Below are 23,393 nucleotides of genomic sequence, written 5' to 3'. Positions count from 1 at the left end.
ACCTAAATGTTTTAAACGACCATACTTATTTTTATTTGAGTTAAAATAGAAATTGGCATCTAACAAGACTGCACAATATTTATTCGCGATCGTACAACTAGCGGGTTTGGGTGAACAGCTGAGGCGGTTTGCCTCCTAGTAGCGATTGCTACCGATTAGTTTACGAGGCTAACTAGCGTGAGCTTTTCGTGAACTGCACATCATCGTAGGAGAAAGCCATGACCTACTACACTCCTGACCTGCCCAGAGAGCACCTCTTCCAGCGCCCACGTTCTAGTTCATACCTTCTGCCGCTAGGGCCGTCACCTACGAGCGGCGTGGCGCTAGGCAGCACCTGTTCGCTGACGTCACCTTCACTCTTTGTAGTCAAATTTTAACCAACAAAGCACTCGTAGTGCGAATTTATGATCCACAATTTAGAAATATCCAGAAATAATAATACTAAAAGACATTCAGAATTTTTTTTGCAATAAAATGCACGCGACAACGCATAGGCTGTCCAAAATCATGTAAATCCACGGGTTTCCACGTTTGTCAACCAGTGTGCTATAAATTCTTAAGCGCACTGAACAGCTTACTTGACCAGCAATGTATGGGAAGAAATAGTCACATATATGCCGACAGTTCACCACAGAAAGCAGGCATTCTTATACCAGCGCCTACAAAACAACCGTAAAGAAGCAGACGAACAGGTTATAGGTAGCGCCACCTACGGCGAGCGATTGAACGAGAGCGGGGACACGCGCTCCCATAGGAACCCCGCTATCTGAACAGGTCAGGAGTGTAGTAGGTCATGGAGAAAGCTGCACCGTAGGTATGCTTTTTGCCTTTTCAAGTGCTCCTGCATGTCACAAGTTACGCTTTAGCTACGGCCCATCACATGCCATAATCCCACAGTGTACTAGATCAATGGATATCTTGCGGCCTTTGTCTTTTTGTCATCGCTCCATGTGCTACTTATGTATTTCGCTATGGCGGCGGGAAAGGGTCTGTCAACTAGACTTGATGTGCTAGTGCTTCGGCGTTTTTGATTGCCCAGCGTTTGGTACGTTTCGATCCGGCTGTAAACCCCGGTGCAGTGGCAATCGCCTACAACAATTAGAAGGACCCAGGATAGTCTGCTGCCGTGGGTGAGTTTGCGATTGCCTGGACGCTAGTGACAAGTTCTGTGCCTGTATGCCGGCCGGTTTCTAGTGTTCGAGCAAACATTGCGTCGTTTTGTCGGGGAAAATTTAACTTGGGCGTCATACGGGCACTTTTGAACTCAAAGGAGCACTGATGCGAATTGAATTTCTCTTGCGATTTGCAGCTCCCTTTTGCATCTTGTGTGAATAAGCTAATCGCGAATAGAAAATGTGATATTGGGCCTGTCACTATTGAAGTTTAAGTGCACGGTGCACAGATCTTTAGCGTGAAGCGAAAAAAACTACAGAGGCATGTAGAGCACTGCGCGTATTGCTGCTGCTGTTCTCGTTTTGCTGCCGTTTTCAGAGCGTTCGAACTTTCTTCAGCAGTTACGATGCATTAAGTTAAAATACATTGATCGTCGTACCTATAGCAATAACTGGCAAATAGCCTGTGAAATACGTTCTGTGCCCTTACATAGCAGGTAAATATTTTTGCAACTGACACGGTGCCTAAGCTTTATCATCGTTGAGCAGATCTTTTCTAGCTGAGATATTCGTGCGTTCGTACCCCCCCCCCCTCCTTTTTTTTTGTTTTTGCGTGGTTTTTTGGCTAGCGTGATTGCGTTGTTTGTGTCCGTGCAAACTCGAGAATGTTGTTCTCTCATATTAGCTTTGCACTCGAGCCCTCAAACAGTGACCGTGTTTGCAGCTGATCCTCCGTCGATAATCTGATATTCTTCCGGCACAATCGTATGTGTCAGTGCGACCGTCTGATAGTTTATCCGATAATATATCGGAAGCGCCGCTTTTCCCATTATCAAATACTGGCGGACTAAATTAGTGCTACAGCTGTGCCGATTAGATTAAAAACATCGAGGAATCCGCAGCTTATGCTAGTGTACTACATTGATTCATCACTGTTATCATTCATCTAGCGAAGTCCATTCAGCGGAACGACGTATTACCCGCCGTGGAGATTCACAAGGCAATCTTGTGAACTTGGCAAGCTTGAATACGTGGGTTTGGTTACTGGTAACTCTGTCTTCGTATTTTGATCATGGTTAACTGCAAGAACAGCCATGTACTTAGATTCACCTGCACAGTAAGTAACTTTGGCCTATCAAAACTTCAATGCAGTGAGCTTCATAAGCACACTGTGATCAGCATGGTTAACGAATGTAGGAATCGCGCGAGAGCCAAAGCAGTGCAGTTTCTTGCATTGTGAAATGCCTCCTGTCCTCGCATTTAAAAAAATATGCTACATGCAAGACACTCTAAAAAGAATTCATGAATATGATTGCAAACATCCAACCATGCGCTTCCAATTTTTTTTTTCTTGGTACGGTGACTTTCCCCATATTTCTCACTTATGTACACAACTTGTCAGAAGTGTCTTGAGTATGATTGCAGCATATTCTGAATGCCATTACTCTCTTGAGAACATTTGCTCTTGAAGATAATGTTTAAATGCACGTCAATACATGTGATAGCCAATTGGGGTATATGCATTTAAGCTCAAAGCCTGGCGAGACAAAGTCGCTGCTGTGCGCCTTTTCAACAATGGCTTCCTGGGTGCCGCCCTAATCTGCTCAAAGCTGTTGTAAATATTTGTAACACACGTCTCCCGAAAATGAACCGCATCGGCCTTTGCGCTCACTTGCAGCAGACCAGAAAAGAGTTGCTCCCTGACTCTCTTATGGAAAGGTCTGTAGCAGCCAGTATGACGGGGTGTTTTATATGGTCTTCTTAACCACAGAAAACTCGTGAATGATATTGTTGTGCCAGTGAATAAAAAACAGTGTTCACACACATAATAACTTTGCATCTGTTTATTTTTAAAATTTCACTATGTGTATATTTTAGTGTGGCCCTGAAACTTTATCAAATGCGCACTTATTGTTGAGATCAAAAATGTGTTTTTGAGACGCACGTCGAGTTAACTATGGTCGTTGATATGCTAGATGGCAGTGCGTTGAAGCACACTTGAGGGTGTTGAGATAGGAAGAAACTTTGTAGTACTCTGTAAACTGCAATCAGTGTTCCACGCTTTAAGTGTATTCCCCTTCCCCCCTCACACGCACACTTTCAAGTAAAAGGGGCGACTCGAGGCCCAATCCAAACTTATTGATTAAACAGGCAGGCATCTAAGGTGGTATATAGTACGGTCTGTTGCTAAAGGGAACACTTCAATTTGCGTCTTTTGTGTTACTAGAGGTGCAGCTGCAAAGAGCTGTGGAAACAGCATTCATATACTGCTCAGATGTGTCCAGAAGTTCTGACCCAAAATTGTCTGTTGCGAGTCTGCGCTTTTGTAAGAGCGAAAATTGCAGACATGCTTCGTGCACAAGCGTTCCCTTAGTGGTCGTTTTAGGACCTCTGTACTTGCGTTGTGATTCCGAGTGTGTAGAATCTGTGTGCCTGCACAAATTTCTAAATTGTCGTAATCGAAAGATTCAAAGAAAGCTGCCTGAATGTGCCCTTTGTCTCCCCCTCATCTGAAACAGTGTACAAGGCAAGAAAGAAAATGATGCATAGCAGCAATAGACATTGGAAGAAAATTCTTTGCACGAAGCAGGATTTGTGTTGATCTAAGGTCATTGTTCGTTTTTGCACTTTTTTCAGGCACGTGTGCCCCAATTTTGTATCCGATCCCACGTTGGCTTGCTGGGCCAATAACAGTTGACCAATGGCTTTTGAGGTAAGTCAAACATAGGCAAAATGAACCATTTATTGTGAAATATCTTAAAGCGTAGGCTGCGCATGTAGAGCAGACACCCACTGTTGTGGCTTATGGTAAATGTTATTTGGAGAACAGGAGCAGAGGCTCCATACAGTGAGAAGTGTGTGAGGTCAATGCTGCTTGGTCCACCACTAGAATGCTGCCCGTATCCAGACACTACACTACAGACAGGTTTTCTTGGCAATGAGGCGAACGACTAGAGTCATATTGCAAATGTCGTACTACTAATGAATGTCGTCCCGTAGTTGTGCCTCTATTTTCTGCATGAAGTATAAAGAGTAATCCTTTGTTTTCTACGTGTAGTTCTTTGAAATAGGACGCAGCTCACACTGGAGACATGTTTGACGTCACATGTCGTTACTGTGTTTTTGCACGCATGAAGAAGGTGCACGGTTTACATGTGCCTTCAATGCGCAGCAGCATCTGCATCGATACAAAACACCGAATATGGCAGCCATCACTTTTCGTGACAGTACGAAACTCTTGCCATAGCGTACCACTTCGCTGTGCACATGCTCCACCCCCGCAGTTTTCCCTTCATTGCAGAGAAAAATTGTCTCTGAGCATAGGTAAGAGAGTCAAAAACGAGGAAAATGTAATCTGGGTCTGATGTAGTGCATTCTTTTCAGTGAAGTGGCAATATTCTAGGCATAGACAAATATTTGTGCGCCTTAAATGTTCAGACAAGTGCTACGGTATTCAAATTTGCTTCTACACCAAGTTAAATTATTCAAAATATTTAAGGAGTTGAGTTGAAGGGAGGGAATTACTGAATTTTCTTGATGTTGACGCAACTACTTTTGTAATGTGAGGGGTGACATTTCATTGCATCCAGGATGAAAAAAATTTATATATATATATATATATATATATATATATATATATATATATATATATATATATATATATATATATATATATATAGTTCACTTGTAGTGTGAGCCAGCAAAAATCTTGGGGGAAAATATTTGCTTTACATTCAAGTGAATACAGTACGTTTCACTGCAGTTTTTTTAATTGTGGTATTTTTGGGTGATTAAAAGCACTCCTCATATTCCTTTGTTGAAAAAGCGAGTATTTATTTCAAATAAAATGTTGCAAATTTTCAGGGCTCTACTGAAAATAGTTGCCTTACTATTAAAAAAACTTTTCGAGCAGTACTCGAGACGTATTCACATTCAATCAGGCTTCATAGCAGTTTGATTTCTGTCCGATTTGTTTCGAAAATTCAACATTTGCACACCCCCTCAAAAAATAAAGTATATATTTCTTGATCTCCTTTAAGCCTCAAAAGTCAGATCAGCTGCTGTGCAAAAAGGCTATACAATCTATGTTGAACGTTTCATGCTGGTGAGCACCTTGTAACAAACATCATTCCTTTTGAATATCTGATTTCCAAAAGGTGCTATCATGTCGCAAAGGTGCGTGACACTAGATGAAAAAAAAAAATGATAATAGTAAATTTGCCTGTACGAGTCTAGGAATGCCAGAGCACTGGGAGTTTACCGGTGTGTACAGCTCCAGTTTTCTCTTTGCGTTGCAGACCGTTCTCCACCTTTCTCTTGAGAAAGTTCTGTTGTGAAGTTCTATGATCTGTTTATACCCCTCTTTCTCTTTAACGGATATAGCTGGAGGTGTGTGTGGACTCTGTGGCGTCGGCACTAACCGCTGCCGAGTCTGGGGCTACGCGACTAGAGGTGTGTGCTGGCCTGGCTGTCGGAGGGCTCACTCCTAGCTTTGGTAAGCTGTGTGTGCAGGTCCTCATATGTCTGCCTGGGGGTTCCAGCAACCTTGTGCCAAGTCTTGAAGGCAACAATAAAGAGAAATTACAGGCAGTGAGGCCAAGAAAAGTATAGCAGGACCTTATTAGAAGCAATTTTGATGTTGAAGCGAAGAAAGTCCGCAGGTTCGGTCCCGGTCGGCGGCAACTCATCTTATGGTCCACTTTTGTGTTCCCGAATTCAGATTACAGTTATTTCTAATAGCATTCTTTATGCTCTCGTTGGCATCGTTGTCTGTTCTATCTAACATTGTGTGTAACTGAGAAAACAAGACATTCTTGGAAATATTTCGGCATGCACACAATGATGAGAAAACGAAAGGCAAGAAGACAAAGAGGTGTTCTTGCCTTTCGCTTTGTCGTCCACTGTGTGGGTGCCAGAATCTTTCTAAGAATGTCATCAGACCAACTCCCCCAACTTTTCATACTATTACATCAGAGAAAACGAGCTCTTAAATTTACACTTCTTTGCTTCAAGTTTTGAAAGCATCCGCATGTTACCCCTTGCACACTTTCCTGGTGTCCTTAATCTGCTGCACCCATTAACCCATTATTATTATTATCATTATTATTGTTGTTGCTGTAGCTGAGAAGGAGCTCTTTTGCTTCCTAACAACCATGGCAACGAACAGCTTTTGTCACCTATTTGGGATGCTTGCATTGTATTAATCCTCGGAGTTGCTACCCTTTAGGAGTGTAAGGAGGTACCACTGCCAGTGTGTTAGTCACTGCAGAGGTTCGATATGGCTACCGGAAGCAGTGTGTCAGAACAGAATAAAAAAAATTAATAAGGATACTATAGACTGAAAATGTAATGGAAGCAATATCTATTATTTCAGTCCAGGGTGAAACCGAATTATTCTTTTTTTTTAATCAGTTTTCAGTTCACTAGCAAAGGTTCTTATAGTACGAAACAACCGAGACATTTATACATATCTTAAGGGACAGTGTTAGTGCATGTCTCTGGTAAGGGTTCGTTTGCTCCAAATCAAAAGTTCGCTCAAATTTCACGAAATATGAAATAGAAGCAACGTGGGGAAGCTGTTTATGTAATGCAAGTATACTCTTGTGTAATGACACAGGCTACTGTATAGAGGGCAGTCTCAGTGCTGCAGTTTCTTTTATCAGGACAATATTTTCACATATCAGGGTTGGCACTCAATGAAGTGCTGCGTCTCGGATTATGCTCACTCCCTTGATGCAAGGCATTCATCCTGTTCATTGGATTTGCAATTCACTGACGAAAACATTAACACTGTTTTGTTATTGCTGTTTTGATTTTGTTTGTGTATGCAAATAAACATTACGAATTGTTGAACTTCTTTTGTCATTCTGAGGTGGAATGGAACTTCTTTTATAAGGAACAAAACTAACACCATTTCATTCTGACAATCTTATAGGAGGCATGGCAGCTTGAATAAAAGGAAAACGCAATGTCTACAAACAAAACTCAACATTCATGCTTTTTAACTAAAGCTGCACGGACCCTTGCATGGTTAATAATTCATTTCACATTTCAGTCAGCAACTGTAGGCACAAATGACTTTTCACGTTGGGCCTCTGCAAATCACGCAGGTTTGTTCCAGACCATCCGACAGCGAGTGCCCTTGCCGATCATGGTGCTGGTGCGGCCGAGGGCTGGCGACTTCTGCTACACGGACGAGGAAGTCGAGGCCATGGTGACTGACATCGCCCTCTTCCGCCAGAATGGAGCACACGGCTTTGTCATCGGGGCACTCACCAGGTGACCACTTCCTTTTCATCTGCCTGACCATTGTAGTGACATTAAAGGAGCCCTGCAAAGCTTTTCGAGCACGGTCAAAAACCTGCCGATCAGTAGTCGAGGCTCTAGGGAACACGCGAGCCGAGTATTGTAGTGCAGCACGCGGCCTGAAATTCACAATAAGCTGTCAAAGTCAGTCAAGGGTCGCTTTCTATTCTCTCGACGAATGATGCTGCAGGCTCACTAATCGCTGCGTCACAGGCTGAGTATCAGCCATTGGCCAATTTGAGCATAGCTTGCTCGGTCGTTAGTGCAGCTGCTATGAAAGGCTGCAACTTGTCCACGTGTGTGCGTGCGGTTGCACTGAAAAGCTGCACATTCAAAGAAGAAAAAAAAAGAGGAAAAAATGCTCCAGGTCATAATGCACATGGGACTTATTTTCTTCCCTTGTGCCAACCATCCCTGCTGAGCTTCTAGCGCTTTTGTCGAGATGAGAGAACAGAGAATTTGATTGCAGCGTGCGGCAGACTTTTGTAACTCTGCTCGTACTGGACAATTTTAGAAATTTTTCGCGGCGGTAAATTCGTGAGGCAATAAGCTTCTTTAGTGAATTCATTTCATGGCTACTTAAAAAGGGTTGCAGGACCCTTTATAAGGAGCACTAAAGAGAACATTGATGTTTCTCTTCAGTGCCCCGTTAGGCAGATCAATTCAACAACTTCTTTGAAATGACCCTGCAGTTATGATCAAGGATTGTGGCAAATTTAGTTTCGCTCGGTTTCAGTTGCCAGTGTCACTCCGATGTACTTGCCTACTGTCTCTTTTAAGCTGTTGTTACCCTTTCCATCACCCTTGTATTGCTGTAAAATGCCTTGAACGTGACAATTTCCCTAGTCTGCACGCCAACATTGGCTTCGAAATTTCTTTGTTTGAGACGCAGGTTATGCATGAGCAAATACAGTGTGTATGTCTCAATATGGCGTAGCTCGTGACGGAGATGATAGGATGCAAGTACTGTTCATATGATCAAACAATAATTTTTTTTTTCTAGGGAAGGCGATGTCGACATGCGCACATGCCAGCGGCTGCTTGGTAAGCGCAAGCGTTGCTACCTTGAATTTTTTTTTTATATTTAAGTATTGGTGCTTTTTCTTACACTTTCGCTAGAATAGTCAATCCTTCAGAACAAGACCATGATTGCTGACAACAACTAAAGCAGTTACTGGCAATAATCCACAGCTTTCTCTGACGTTGCTGTAGCCCCAACAAACAATAAACATTGCTAGCCAAGGCAGTATGCTGCCTCAAGTCAGATTGATAAAAATTTCTGATAATTCAAACAAAATCCTGGAATCCCTTCTAGTTTGAATTACACTCAAACCTCGATATAATGAACCCACATATAACGAAATAATGGCAATAGCGAAGTAAACGAAAAATAGCCTTGTAATATACATAGTGTTAGAATATACCTCCATAACGAACGGCCGGGTATTATTGTGTAAGATGCAATTATAAAAAGGTTTGAGTGTATCTTGAGCCTACTGGACCTAGTGATTTGTTGTTTTTATGCTGTCTTCTTTGCGTCTTGTGTGGTCGTTCATTTCGTTTGTCCACTTTAAACTATACTGTAAAAATTCTGTCAGTATGAATGGATGGTAAGTTGTAATTCCAAATTGCCATTTTCACAGTTGCTGCTGGTCCCCAGGCGGATACAACCTTCCACAGAGGTGAGTATCAGCTCTATCGGCTGAGGGACGCCTCACCATGAAAGGCTTGCTCGGCACGTTTGTTTTGGTAACGTGAATGCACTGGAATGAGTGGCCATTTTTCGTAGGGGCCTAATATAAGAGATTTAAAGAGCACAACATTCGTTTTCTCTAATCGTAGTCCGCACGTTTCCTTTCTTTTGGGGCACCACCCATGGCAATGCCCAACCTAATGCTCCCACTTTATCGGTACTAATCGTTTGAAGTTTGCATCTAAGGTCTACTATAAGCATGCTACAAGCATGCATAAATCTTGTACTTAAAAAGAATTGACCAATTACTGTGTATACTCCTCTGGGCTGTTGAGTACGGCTCACAATAGAGGACATGTTGAATGCTCCGACCTTTTTTTTTTTCCTTTTGTCAGTGTGTGGGCTTCTTGTCTGTAACTCGCGGGACGTTTTTCTGTCGTGCTTTATTGAAGCGCGTTATCTCAAAAACTGTAGACACTGGTAAATAGCCGAGTAAGTGTGACTGCCACGTTTGCCTGTATGTTACAGTCTGACATCTTTTACACTAAAGGGCTTTTGAACCACTGAGGTCAAAATTTATTTGTTCGCGAGTCTGCGATGAACATGTGGCCGTGGCAATGTTTCGAAATGGTGCCATAACTGCGGAGTTGCTCGCGTTTGGTTGTTGAAAGGCATCCCTTTCTTGTTTTGGTCTTTTCTATGCTATGTGCCGATTGTTGGCCCTTCTCTAGAGTGTTCTTTGTTGTGTGAGGAGGGCAAGCGGGTAGTGGACTTACCTGAAAGCAGATTAACGTGTTTTTTCTCCCACTGAAATGACCTGATTCCCTGGTAATGTCACGACCGATGCTGGTATCACTGAAAGGTCCAGAGAGGAGCATAGGATTAGCTTCATTTTGTGGCACACCCACTATATATAGAGTTGCTGCATTTCGCACTGTTGATCGTGACTGTGTTCTGAACTCGATGATAGGTATGGTTACTCAAAGATGATTGTGAACAGGCTATGGAAGTGGAAACATGGTTTTTTGAAAGCTTTTATTTGGTTGCTGCAGTTTGCTTCCTTCTTCACGTTTCGTCCCGTCTAAATGGGTTTTCGTCGGAATTCTCTATTCAAACTCACTCAAAATTGTAAAAGCAATATTATTGGAGGTGGTTTCGGGCCTTTCAGTGTATAGCGTGACCTAGCTTGTACAACCAGCTGTTCCTCAGCCACAGACTGACTGTTGTTGCTCACCTGTGCAGCATTCGACGTGGCTAGGAATCCCCAGACAGCCCTGGAGCAGGTGATCGAGCTCGGGTTTCGGCGTCTCCTCACCAGCGGCCAAGCTGCAAGTGTGGAGCATGGCTTGGAGCTGCTTGCTAGACTCGCCAGCCAGGTGTGTGCATATCAGCAGATACTGCCGTGTTTGCTCGCAAAATGAATGCACTTGCATAATAAATGCACCCCCTACTTAAGCTGCCAAAATCTGGACTTCTTTTTTTCTCTTTTGCCTGATAAATTCATCCCCCACATTCATTCGCTGCAGTCTTGCTAACCGACATCTGGCGCCTCTTTGCCTTTTGGGTCTCTTTCGCTTTTTATCACCGTATTTACTCGATTGTAACGCGCACCCGATTTCCACGACGAAAAAAAAAAGTAAGACATCTATTGCAATGTGTACCCATTTTTCTCGTTGGCCCGCACAATCACACCACTCGGGAAAACAACTCCTTTCGGGAGCATCTTCCGTTTAAATATGAGGTACGGGGGAAGCTCGGGCTTATCTGACGTGCTACGGAGCATTGCCGTCACTCTAGTTTTACCGTGGCCCGATGTCAGCACGCGAACTTGCTTCGCCCCCTTCTTATCGACGGTTGTGGTGCCAGGCATGTCGAAGTAAAGAGGCGTCTGATCAGCATTCCCGATTTGCCCAAGCAGGTAGCCGTTGTTGTGCCGCAAGTTTAGGACGAACCTCTGAAAACAGTGAAGCTTTTCTTCGCACTCCTCCGGCAACTTTTGGCATATGCCCGTTCGCCTTCGGAGGGAAAAGCCTTTCCTCTTCATAAAGTTAGTTAGCCAGCACCTGCTCGCTTTGAACTGGCTTTGCATTAGCCCTTTTCTAAGGCTAACTGCATTGCCCGCACTTGGAGCAGTTCTGTCGTCACGGGTCACTGTGCCGCTCGCTGCTCAAGCACATACTCACCGAGCAGCTCTTCAATTTGCAGAAACCGACCCTGCTGTGGTCCACTGAAGCCTTTGCGTGAATCTTTGCTGTCGACAATATTCTGCTTTTGTTTCCGCCAGTCCCGCACGCACATTTCGGGAACTTCGAACGACCGCGATGCGGCCTGATTTCTGTCTGTTTCGGCACACGCGATGACTTTTCTTTTAAAAGCGGCATCCTGGTGCACTCGTCGAGTTTTTGGAGTCGGCCCTTTTATGCCGTCGATGCTAATGCACTACAAGATGACGAACTCCTCAGCACACGTACGAAGCGCCACACATGCGAAACACATAGGCAAAAATGGGCGAGGCGCCATGTCGACGCACACGGAGGATGCCGATGCACGTAGGGGGCGGCCATTTTCGAAATGCCGATGGCAATAGAATGACAGTATTCATTTTTTTTTCGTACTCGATTCTAACGCGCATGGGATTTATGAACTCGCTTAACCGGAAAAAAGGTGTATGTTAGATTCGAGTAATTACGGTATTATGCTGACCCCCCTTCGCCTGCTGCTGCATGCCGTATTGTTCTCTTTGAGCGCGGCACGTCTCCTATCTTTCTTTAGTACCCGTGCACCATAGCGGGGTTTACAAATGGTGCGAGCGTAGAGACATGGCAGCTGATGAGCACACAGGTAGCAGAGATCACGAAACCGTCCGCGCCATCCGACAGTCGCTTCTTGCAAATACAAAACATTAAGGCACACCCGCTCGTCTACATACATGCCTATGAATTTTGAGCGACGACATTGACTTGGTTAGCTGTCACCATGGCTGTCGCTAAGGGTTCTGGAAGAGCAGAAAAAATCACTCGTCGCCCAGAAAAGATCGTGACGATTTCTGCTACATGGTAGCACCCCTGGCTCTTCACGCTTGTTATCCTTGGCGTACTCGAAAAACGCAAGATATAGGCTGCCTTATCTACAGTAACTTCTCATGTGAACAATGTGACAGCAGCCGTAATTTGTTGTTAATCTTGTCATCGACAGTTTATTTTGGATGCGTGGGTGGTAGCTTGGCGCAATGGCAACAGCGTCGTCACGTTCACTGTGCGAGGTTGCCACAAAATCGGCAAAGTGCAAGTTTTTTGGTGTTGTGCCAAGCTAGAGGTCAAAATGAACATCCCTGCTTGCCAACGTTCTTGCAATTAAACAGCATGCTATCCATTTACAGTATCGTAAAGCCACCCAAGTACAGGAATTGCCAGTTTCTTCCTAGTGAAGAGCGACGACTCCTTAGCTTGCGTGATTTAACATCAGCTTTCAAAGAGGATCTGGCCAGCCAGTCATGCTTGGATGAGCTTGAGAACAGGCTTGACGCATTGGTGCAAGATGAGATTGAGTGCGACGATGTATTTAACTCAATGCCTGCGTGAGACAGTGTTACGGACTGCATAATTTATTATGTACAGTTAAACCTCGTTATAACGAAATTGGAGGGCCACCGCTATCTGCTCGTTATAACCAATGTTTCGTTATAGCCGTAGCGGGCATTTACTGCAAATGTTATGCACTGTACTTACCCAAAAAAAGTAGCGGGCGAAATAGCATCCCGCCGCACGGTGGTATGCAACAAAATAACCGCATTCCCAAATAAAAAGCAAAAAGTCATGCACCTGTTTTATTGCACTTCAAAATACACAGCTTGCATTTCAGGCAGACTTAGCTGCAAAGAAGTCCGTAATTGGACGTTGATGCATCTTCCTGATGCGAACGATGGCTCGCTCAGCTGCGGCTGCAATGTTCAAGCCATCTTCGCCGCCCTCGTGAGCGCCGAAGTAGCGGCGCAGTACGTCCACCGCGTCTATGCCTCCGACGCCGTCGGCACGTTTGTCTCCTGTTCGTCGACAGAGTCATCGTCACTGGTTTCATTACGATCACTGACAGGGTGCACAATATCGTCATCCAGGAGCTGCTCCGTTGCCACCACTTCCGAGCCCGCACTCACATAGTCGCAAAATGACTCGCTGTCAGGCACGACACCGGCGTCACCAAGTGCCGTCCATGATGCAGCGACTTCGTCTCATGTGGCAAAACCGTCCGCACAGTGGACTCGTCTGATGGCTCATCGCTGGCGTCTGGTGCGGCGGCAAGTGAGGCGTGTCGAAAGCAGTTTGCGATCGTGGTCGCCGTCACACTCATCCACGCCACCTGAAGCATTTCGAGCACAGAGTACAAGTCAACATCGGTGTCCCGCTTCATCCTCATGTTGAGCAGGAGCTTGTCTATCACACGCTTGCGGTAACCTGCCTTCAGCGACATAATCACGCCTTGGTCAAGCGGCTGTATTTTTGCTGTGCAGTTGGCAGGAAGGAACAGCAGCTCTATGTTTTGAAGCACGGCAGCGGTATGGTGGGCGGTGCAGTTATCTAAAACAAGGCACACCTTGCGGTTCGTCTTTGCCAGCTTCTCGTCCCATTCGCAAAGCCATTTTGAAAAAATCTCCCTGGTCATCCAGGCTTTGCGATTGGCTACGTACTTGACTGGGAGCTGCCTCTTCCCTTTAAAGCAGCAAGGGGATGCACTTTTGCCAATTACGAAAATTGGCGGCTTTTCAAAGCCGGTCATGTTTGCACAAAGTAGCGCAGTGATCCGCAGGTTACTTTGTTTACCGCCATGGCACGGCTCGCCTTTGAGGGCTAACGTCTTGTGCAGCAACATCTTGAAAAAGAGAGCGGTTTCGTCCGCGTTAAAAATATCCTCCGCACTGTATTTTTCTAGCAGCCGCACGATGTTTTCTTTCGCCCACTTGGTAGCCTCTGCTTCGTCGACAGATTGCGATTCGCCGCAGACCGCTCTCCTGACAATGTCGTGGCGCTCCTTGAAGCGTTGGAGCCAACCCGAACTTGCTATGAAGTTGTCATAGCCCATGATGCAGGCAAAGTCTCTCGCTTTTCTTTGCAGCAAGGCGCCGCTCACCGGCAGATTCACGGCCCGCGTGTCCAAGAACCATTTAAAAACGGCCCTTTCGACCGCTTCAAAGGCAGGTGCCCTCATCCTCTTAGCGCTTCCTTTCACGCCACGTGCAACAGCATCGATGATGGACTCCTGTTTGCTCAAGATGGTTGACAGTGTGCTCGTCGATACGCCAAAGTCTCTTGCCACGTTGCCTTTCTTGGTCCCCAATTCGACGGCTCTTATCATACCCGCCTTCTGATCTAGCGTTATACGTTTTCGCTTCCCGCCTGGCGCATTCATGTTGCTGGAATCACGAGCGCAGCACGATAAAAGATAAGCCGGAAGCGGTCGAAAAAGAGAAAAAACACGCACGCAAAAGCACCGCGGCTCACGTCGGCGAGTGACAACACTTGCAAAGAAGGTGACTGTGAAGAGGAAGGGGCAGAAGGGGGCGCTCTTTTGCGCTGCCCTCTAGGAACCGGTTACTCAAGGGGAAGGGGGTATATAAGATTAGAAAGCGCGCCTCAGCGCCATGAGAAAGGGGAGAGGGAGAATATAAAGAAGACACAAAAGAAAAGAAAAGGGCGAGACGTTCGCGGAGCTGCAGAGCGCTCCGCTGTCGGTGGTAGCCAAGCGGCGCACGTGCAGCGACCTCTCCTCCGGAAACAACGCGTGCCGTCTGCTTTGCGCACGTTGCTGGAGGGCGCGTGGCAGGAGTTTTGAACTGCTAAATACAGTTCTCGCGTTGCGCGCCGTCTCAAATTCGCGTTGTGCACTGTCGTGACATCGGCTCAAAATTTTACTTCCTAACAAAATTTGTTCGTTATATCCCATAACAGGCAAATTTTGCCTCGTTAAAATGAGGTTTTGAATACATTGGCTTGTATGGGGACTTTCAAGGGGAATCAGGATTTGCTCGTTATATCCATTATTTCGTTATAGCCCGTCTTGTTATAACGAGGTTTAACTGTACAGGGGTTTCTTTGCCGAAAAATCCTAAAATATACAAATTTTTCTAAATGCAAGCTTGGACTAACTGGGACATCTGTTATGTCAAGGGCTGCATCAGCTCTTGCAGTTTTGAAGACAAGAGGAGGACTTACGCACCCTAATGCCGTGCTATTTGATTTTTTGAAAGAAGCTGAGCGAAAACTTCAAAAGCACGCAAGCAATGAGGAAGTGTATGATTTGACTATTGGCTTTGTGTTAGATAACTACAACCTCTCATTTCTATGTAAGTAACATACAGTACACATGACGGTCCAAATGCTCCACTATTATGTAGGAGTGTGTATGCACCAATATTGCAAACAAATGAAAAATTATGAGGCGGACAAGCCTCAAAAGTTGTGCAATCAAGTTTTGGAAACTAATCTAGTAACTTGCTACCTCGAAGTCAAAATGCATAGCTCTCGTTTTTCACACGTGTTTTCAATACTGCTTTGCTTTTGTGTTGACGTGCTGTCCTATTCTGTTTGTGGCTGTTTAGATATGAACGCGTCTTTACGTCGCTGTAATAAAATGTGCCGTTTTTTAGTTAAGAGTTGCGCCTTTGCTTTGAAAAATTGCTATGGACCTGCATGTGCTGTTCTCCTTTCTGCGAGCGAGAACCATGCTTGTTAACAATTAAAATATCTGCGGTTTTATGCCCTGAAACCACGGTAAGATTACGAGGCACGTCGTTGTGAAAGGCTCCGAAATTTTCGACAATGTGGTGTGTAACGTGCACTGGCATCGCAGAATGGTGTTTCCTCTGTCTCGTCTGTCGTTTTCTCGTGCTGTTTTTTTTTTTTTTCTACTTTAAATATGTACCAAGAAGCTCAAGTTCACACTCTTCTCATCGCACGGCACTTGGGCCTCCCTTATCAAAATGCGACCGCTGCGACGAAAATTCACATTACGTTTTTTTACTGCAATACTATGACTAACACGTTATTTTTGTATAGGTACTACGTAAACATTAGTTCAACTAAGAACTAACTTTTGTCATAATTACATGGGACTTTACCATCACACGTTTGAATTCATCATCTGGTGTTTCTGAATGCGAAAACTTATGCTCCTATCGCAAACCTTCGATGTGGCAAATTAAAAATTTACCACGACTATCTACGCCGTATCGTGAATAATTAGTAGTTGTTTGCCGTTTTTAGTAATTTATTTACTTTTGCACTCATTATCGAACAAAGGCAGAAGTTTTTTTTTCCCCTAAGTTGCTTTCGCAGCCCCAAAGCGACCTGCGCATGAACCACAGTCATTGTGGTGCCATCTCAGGCCCTTTCCACAAAACGAGGACAGAAGTTCTTCGCTTCCGGTGGCGCCGTCGGTCGACCTAAAATACTTCTAACACCTAATTGAAATATACATGCCTGCATGCATGCTCAGGCAGGCTCATCCTTCAGACTTTACATTTAAACAAAATGAAATATTCGATCCAATTTAGCATCGTGTACGTTAATTTGGACTCAAGCCTCACGACTATGTGCTAGTTTGGCAGCAATGTCTGCAGGAATGACACGCTCAATACATTGCCTGCGCCACTTCAAAACTAAAACCATCAAAGTAATCTGCCTATAATAGCCACCAGCTATGCTGACTAGCCAAACTACTATGGTATAAAGTTGTACAGTAGATTTTCGTTTAACGTAACCTAAACGGAAGGAAAATATATTCCATTTAACAGGAGTTCTGTTTACTGAGAGAGGAAGAGAGTTGCAGAGTCCAAGTACAAAATAAATAAAATAAAATTAGTGCAAGTTGTTCTGTTTAACCAGCAGTTCCATTGTAGGGATTTCGGTTTACTGAGAGTTTACTGTATTTGTGACATGCAATCGCAAGAATGGTGTATCATACGTTTTCTGTCTCTCAACGTTACCTACTATTGCATTTTTCATTGTCTGACCCACTGCTGTGGTCTAGTGGTCATGGTGCTCAGCCGCTCAGCTGCCGGTCGCGGAATCCAGTACTGACCGCCGCGACCGCATTTTTCATAAAAGCGAAGTTGCTCGAAGCCTGTGTACGTACTTGGATTTAGGTGTGCAGGTGTTGACATTCCCCGAGCCCTCATGTGCGACGTCTCTCACAATCACATGGTGGTTTTGTGATGTTAAACCTCGCCAGTTACTATTATTACTGCTGTTGTGCATGCCACAACATGTGCAGCTCTTGCACCATGTAAATGAAGCCTGTTGCTCTTTATTTTCTGCCTCCTTTCAGGCCAAGGGCAGGATACAGCTGATGCCAGGTGAGTGCTGTACTCCAGATACTTCAATAGCAGCATAGGCCGGCCCCCTTCACCAGACTAGCATTTTCATACTTATAAATTGCCTAGGCAAATGCGGGCCTTAAGTCGTGGTTGGGATTATGCGACCCACACTCATCGGCTGCCAACCTAGTTTGCTCGTCCAGCCATACTAAGCACAACACTACAGTATACAATCATCGAAGGGACACTAAAGTCAAATAACAATTTATGTCATGGTGAAAGCTACATATATGTATGACGTCTAAAATCACATTAATATTAATATCAGCAGTGCCTCACTTGCCAAGAAATTGATGTAAATGCAAGACAACACATGTACCACGAGTACGACATGCGCAAAATGATCCTGACGACGTCAGAGTTACCACCTACAATTAATCAGTAGTAATCGAACTAGCTGCACTAATAAAAAGCCTTCCGTGCATCAAGAGACATATATTATAAAAATACTGTTTGTTCGTTTCTGTTTGATTCATGGAAAAAAGGACTTTTGGACGTTACTGTGGGGAATGGCACGAGTTGTTCAAAGGTTCAATTTTCACTCCGTTAAACTGGACAGGTCGTGCCATCTAGCCAAGCTCAGTTGAACCAAGCAGGTCTGTAATCTAGGAGGCCATGGCAGGAAATTGTTCAGTGGCCGTTGTTGGTGCTGTGGCTCCTGCTACTTTCATGCTGCTTCTAGTAGTGTCAGCGGCCGTATAGTAAAACCAGGCGACGTGCACGGCAACAGTGATGTGAAAGTTTCCACTTGAGGCGGGTAATTTGAAGTGTGCTAACACAATTCAGACCACTAAAACGCGATTTTATTTTGAAACAAGTACTTCCTTGGTGCAAAACTAGCACTGCGAGGTTTCTGGACTGCTATTTCAGCAATCAAGATTCACTTAATATTTGCTTTTAGTGTCCCTTTAAACAAAACTTGAAGTGACCATGAAAACTTGTTCAGATAAAGCGGAGTTTCATCTACTGAGAGATGAACAGGGGTCCAGAATACACTCAAGTCTCATTATAACAATGCTGCATCTTACACGAAAATAATTCCATTATATTCAAAAATTCATTATATAGGTGTACTTCTAACACTATATCTGTTGAAAGGCTAGCCTTAATTTACTTCGCTATAACCGATATTTTGTTATATCCAGGTTTTTTATATCGAAGTTTGCATGTACAAGAAAGAAACCAATATTGTGAGAAGCACATGGTCTATTTAAGAAGCCGTTCCATTGAAGATATCTGTTTACTGAAAGTCTAATATCTAACCCCTTTTCAGTCTGTATAAGTATCTAAGCAATGAGCTGTTGCTTCATTTCTGCATGCTGGGGTTTCTCATTGGCTTTGTTTTACGCAAACCGATTTCCAATCCTTTCAGAGATTCTACTGGATTATAATCTCTCTCCCGTTCTACTTATATGCCTATTTCTGCCGAATCCGAACAATCGGTCACTGAGTTGTGTACTCGACCATCTGTGTCTGCTGTGCTATCCGCAGGAGGAGGGGTCAGCGAATCCAACCTAGCCCACCTACTTCACGCAACTGGAGTCCGATCTGTTCATGCCTCTGCAAGCGAGCCCGTGCCTGCCGCAACACAGTCTACCCTGTCGTTTGGAGATCAGCGGGTTTGCAGCGCCGCTCGTGTGCGCTCCCTTCTGGCTATCATTTACGCACAGGGCCACCTGTAGACAAGCCACACAAAGCCGTTGTGACCACCAAAGAGGTCGTCTTTCAAGGCTCGTGTGACGGTCGCAGGCGACCCGTGCATGATGCTTTCGAACACGGTTTCCTGCAGACTGCAGTCATCGAGCCTGTGTGTAATTGCGGGAAGCTTGTATGGATTTCTCGTGGTTCGTGAGGGCTTTTTATCGAGACTATATTCTAAAATCCCATCTACTGACACATTGCGAAATGGGTTAAGTGTCCTATTTCATTAAATGAGTTGAGATACTGCGACTGTGGCACAAAACTGTCTTAATTTAGATTTGCAGGGTCTGAATGAAATGTCCAAATTATTTTATGGACTAAGGGAAGGGCACAGTCTCACTGCGCCATGATGCCCTTACAGGACGAATTTGTCTTGCTTGTTTGTCTCTTATACTAAACCTGAACAATCACATTCAACCTACGAGTGCTCACATATCAGAAATGCTTGCCTAAAGTGTGCTATCGAAATGCTACCGGAGTCTTGCAATTTTCTTTGCGGCATGACACGTAGAGTTGATCGGCTTCTGATCAAGTATGGCTGCTATCGAAAAGTTGAAAAACAGCTCACAGGTGTGCAGTCATCCTATATTAAAATGAATTCCGCAGTGTATGCTGCATTCTAGGCCTTATGTGGAGTACGAAAAAAAAACCACAAAAAATGCCAATCCTGTGTGCAACGTGCAGCACAGTCGCAGCAAAAGCTGGAAAAAAGTGATCTCTCAAAGCCTTTTCTAAACACTCTTTGGGTAAATGCTAGAAGTACACTTGCTGGGTACCCACTACACCATAAATAATCATAATTTCTGTGCAGTAGGCCGGCATTCACTATATGTTATCGTTCTTCATTCTTCGGAGAAGCATGGTATCCACTAAATACTTGCAATGAATTTTGTGTTGCATTCAGAGGCTGACGACGATGAATTACGGCTGAAGTGGGTATGTGCCAGAGCTGATAGGTGATGAAGAACAAGATCTTGTAATGGGTTGGATCACTGGACGACCACTCTTTTCGCAATTCGCATTGTGTGACACATGGTTGTTGATTTGCTGTTCTTAGAACGCTTTATTACTCATATCAACCTGATTCCTTTCTTTGACATCGAGCCTGCCTAAGGCAAGTTTGCAAAGGACTCTCAAGCACAGGCATGGCTCAGCGGTAGAATTCTGGGCTGGCACGCAGTGGACCCGGGTTCGAATCCCACTAAGTCCTTGGTGCTTTAAAAGAATTTTTTTTTCTTATTTCGTGCAATAGTGGTTATGGACACCGGCAGCGGCAAACAACTACAGCGCTGCACGTGACCTGTGTTCTGATCTCATAGCAGCTTTGCTGTAAAAACTTGTCGCCCGTGGCTGCATTGATGGTGACTCTTGAGACCCACAGCCACACGGGCAAAACAGGATGGCACAGAGTGCGAAAGGCATGCTAGAAAAGAACCACAAAGCATACTCACAAAGGTTCGCAGAGCTCCTTTTCCAAGTGTGATGGCAAATATTTCACTCACTGTCTTATCGGAAGTGGGAGTACCGATTTCGGTCTAGCGCAGTTCCTCAACACTCGTCTTGCAAATGTATTATTTTTTTCATTCCCAAGACATAAAATGAAAATCAGAGCATTTTATGTGCACTGATATAATCAGTGTTTGCCTGGACCAGATGGAAAATCAATGTTATTGAATTCTTACAACATTGTTTGGTTCTGCAGTTTTTATTAATTTGTTTACATTGTAATGTTTCTTTGCACCTATCAAATGCAGTGACATCTCAGCCAAACAGTATTTGGCCTTATATATATATATATATATATATATATATATATATATATATATATACACATATAGTAGTAGTGGACAAGAGCGCTCCGTTTTGAACAGTGATCAGAAAAAAAAATTTTTTTTGAACGAGTGAAACGCAGTGCTGATGTTCCTCTGCAGCGCATAACTGGTGAGTGCTGTCGTGAGTGAATGCAACTTGCCATCTTTGTGAACCCAAATTTAATGCCTATCATTAAATTAATTAATGCCCGAGCATAAAAACTCGTACAACATAGTCTCCCGCATTACATCATTCCACATACCTCGCATCTTGCCAGAAAATAAGTTTTTATACCGGAAAATTCCTTATGAAGGTTATTCCTAACACTGTATCTATTGCAAGACTATTCTTTATCTACTTCATTATAACTGATAACTCATTATATCTGTGTTTGTTATGTCGAGGTTTGAGTGTAGTTTCGATTGAGGAAATGTCTGGTCAATTTTAAGCTTGTAACTAAATAGTGTTGGTCTTGTTACCAGCATTTGTTATTTTTGTTGCGCTAATTGAAGACATTTAAAAGCCATGTTGCAGAGCCAAGAAGGATTGACAAGCATAGAATGGCAGTTTGCACATGATTCTGTGGTAGCTGCAGCTCTATTGTTTAACGATGCATGCCATAACGAGCTACCAAGCAAGTGTGCCGGTCGGCAATGTATTGGATGACGATCCTTTAACGGTATATCAATGTGCGAAAGCTGGGATCTAGCAAACCAGGTGGCAGCATCGGCCACATGCAGTGGTACCACTGTAAGCTGTCGACTGCCCTCACGTTTCGTTTCAGGTACCCCCGTCCATCCCAATTTGGCTGTGCTACTTACCAGCTGATCGCTTGTAGTCAACCGAGCTGGAAACGCGTGCTCAAATTTCGTTGTTTCGTGCCAAATTGTACAGTGTCAGTATTTAGTGTGCAGCATGTTATGTCGATTATGTGTTCATCTAGAATGCTTTTGTGTTATCGTGGCAAGGGGCAGTTTTTCGTAATCATGTACTGCTTCACCGGAGAAAGGCAAAAGCGTGGCAGTGAGAATTGAGTTCTGAAAGTGCAATTCACGGAGGAGAATACGAAACTAGGACTGCTGTCATGGAGCGATGTCTTTTCCAATGCTATCTCTGATGCTTTTCACACTTGCTCCTTGGCCAGACTGACCATCAGTGTGACCAGTGAGCAAGCACAAAAAGCATCTGCCCATCACTTTCGCCAATGAGCAAGTGCAAAAAACATAGCATTGCAAAGGCATGGCTCAACAATATTTATCCTAGGTGGCAGAATTGTTCAAGACTCGCTAAACCGAACAAATCAGCCCAATTAATGATCACACCAGAGCCCTGGCGAGTTTTTTTATTGCTGTGGCTCTGCAGGCGGACCTAGGGCAGAGCAGCTAAACAATCTCGGCTAGTACACTGAAACTTTGAGATACAGTTGAACCCTATATAAGAGACATGCACCAGGGAGGAATATTTGTTCTATATTTGGTAGCTTATATGCGCTTATTTCAATTTAGGCCCACTGGTGTGTGTCTCTAATACCCATTGGTTTCTTACATCAAAGTTCCTTGTAAAGGTGCATTGGTCCAAGACTGCAAGGAAAAAGTGACAGGGGCAGCTTTACGATGAGCTTGCCGGTCATATTAATGCATCTTCCTTGTTCATTTGCGACCTCCATTGCCAAATAATACCATCTCAAGGCAAACCTATCATTTCTGCTAGCAAGTAGGCGAGACGTGGGCGCATTATTTTTTGTATTCTACTTGCTGAGGTTTTGTCGATGTCACTCATAACTGTCTGTTATGTTGTTTGTGTGTATACGTGTGATGTACCTGGTATTTTGGAAAACTACTACTATACTACCTGGTTGTTCCAGTGGTTTTATTGGTTGTAAAACCTGCAGTGTTGCAAGGAAAAGGTTATCCTTGTCACCTGAAAGACTAAAGGAGCACATATGTGTTTAGCAGAGTTAAAAAAAAAAACATGGACGAATGGAGAAAAGAACACCAATGCGTTTTTTTTCTTACGCATTACAGTATTCCCCTGGGGCTTTTTAAGAGGTTGTACTATAGAGTATGATGAACTGGTTAACTTGCCAAAGTATACCAGCAGTGTATGTATTGAATAAAGTTTTGCTCGCCTTGCAATTTTGCAGATCGAGTTTGACTTTTGTTTCTTTATTGACCTGATATGTCTCGCTGCAGGGCTTTAGATTTTTCAAAGTTTATTCAGCTTTTACACACACGTAGAGTCAAGCTAAAAGCCCGTTGAAAATGTTTTCCAGAGATTTCTATTTCCTAACACTACTACAAAAAGAAAATATACGGATGTGTGAGGTACCAACTTCAGAAAGTTTTCAATGAGCAATGTACGCTTTACAATCGCTTGGATTTGGGTGCAGTTTCATTCTATC

The 23,393-nt window shown here is 44.0% G+C and overlaps 1 protein-coding gene across 5 annotated transcripts; it reads left to right on the top strand.

The window, feature by feature from the left end:
* Positions 1-106: 106 nt before the first annotated feature.
* On the top strand, positions 107-23,127 carry LOC119167315 (copper homeostasis protein cutC homolog). 5 transcript variants are annotated; one of them, XM_075866692.1, is made up of 10 exons: positions 107-217; positions 805-814; positions 3,750-3,825; positions 5,496-5,607; positions 7,223-7,391; positions 8,422-8,462; positions 9,062-9,100; positions 10,354-10,487; positions 17,431-17,458; positions 18,971-23,127. In XM_075866692.1, the coding sequence occupies exons 3-10, from the start codon at positions 3,814-3,816 to the stop codon at positions 19,159-19,161; spliced, it is 726 nt and encodes a 241-aa protein (XP_075722807.1). In that variant the 5' UTR covers positions 107-217; positions 805-814; positions 3,750-3,813; the 3' UTR covers positions 19,162-23,127. The 5 variants fall into 5 exon arrangements, with proteins under 5 accessions (XP_075722807.1, XP_075722810.1, XP_075722809.1 ...); XM_075866695.1 differs by lacking the exon at positions 107-217 and having other exon boundaries at positions 746-810; XM_075866694.1 differs by lacking the exon at positions 107-217 and having other exon boundaries at positions 753-814.
* The last annotated feature ends 266 nt before the right edge of the window (positions 23,128-23,393 follow it).

The sequence above is a fragment of the Rhipicephalus microplus genome, chromosome 6 (assembly GCF_043290135.1).
Source record: "Rhipicephalus microplus isolate Deutch F79 chromosome 6, USDA_Rmic, whole genome shotgun sequence".
NCBI lineage: Eukaryota > Metazoa > Arthropoda > Arachnida > Ixodida > Ixodidae > Rhipicephalus > Rhipicephalus microplus.
The sequence above is the reverse complement of the archived record's forward strand: the minus strand, read 5'-3'. Positions and strand labels throughout refer to the sequence as shown.

Coding starts and splice junctions, on each gene's coding strand:
- LOC119167315 (XM_075866692.1), top strand. Junction 5,608..7,222: donor AGGGCTCACTCCTAGCTTTG/GTAAGCTGTGTG, acceptor CAAATCACGCAG/GTTTGTTCCAGACCATCCGA. Junction 17,459..18,970: donor CAGGATACAGCTGATGCCAG/GTGAGTGCTGTA, acceptor TGCTATCCGCAG/GAGGAGGGGTCAGCGAATCC.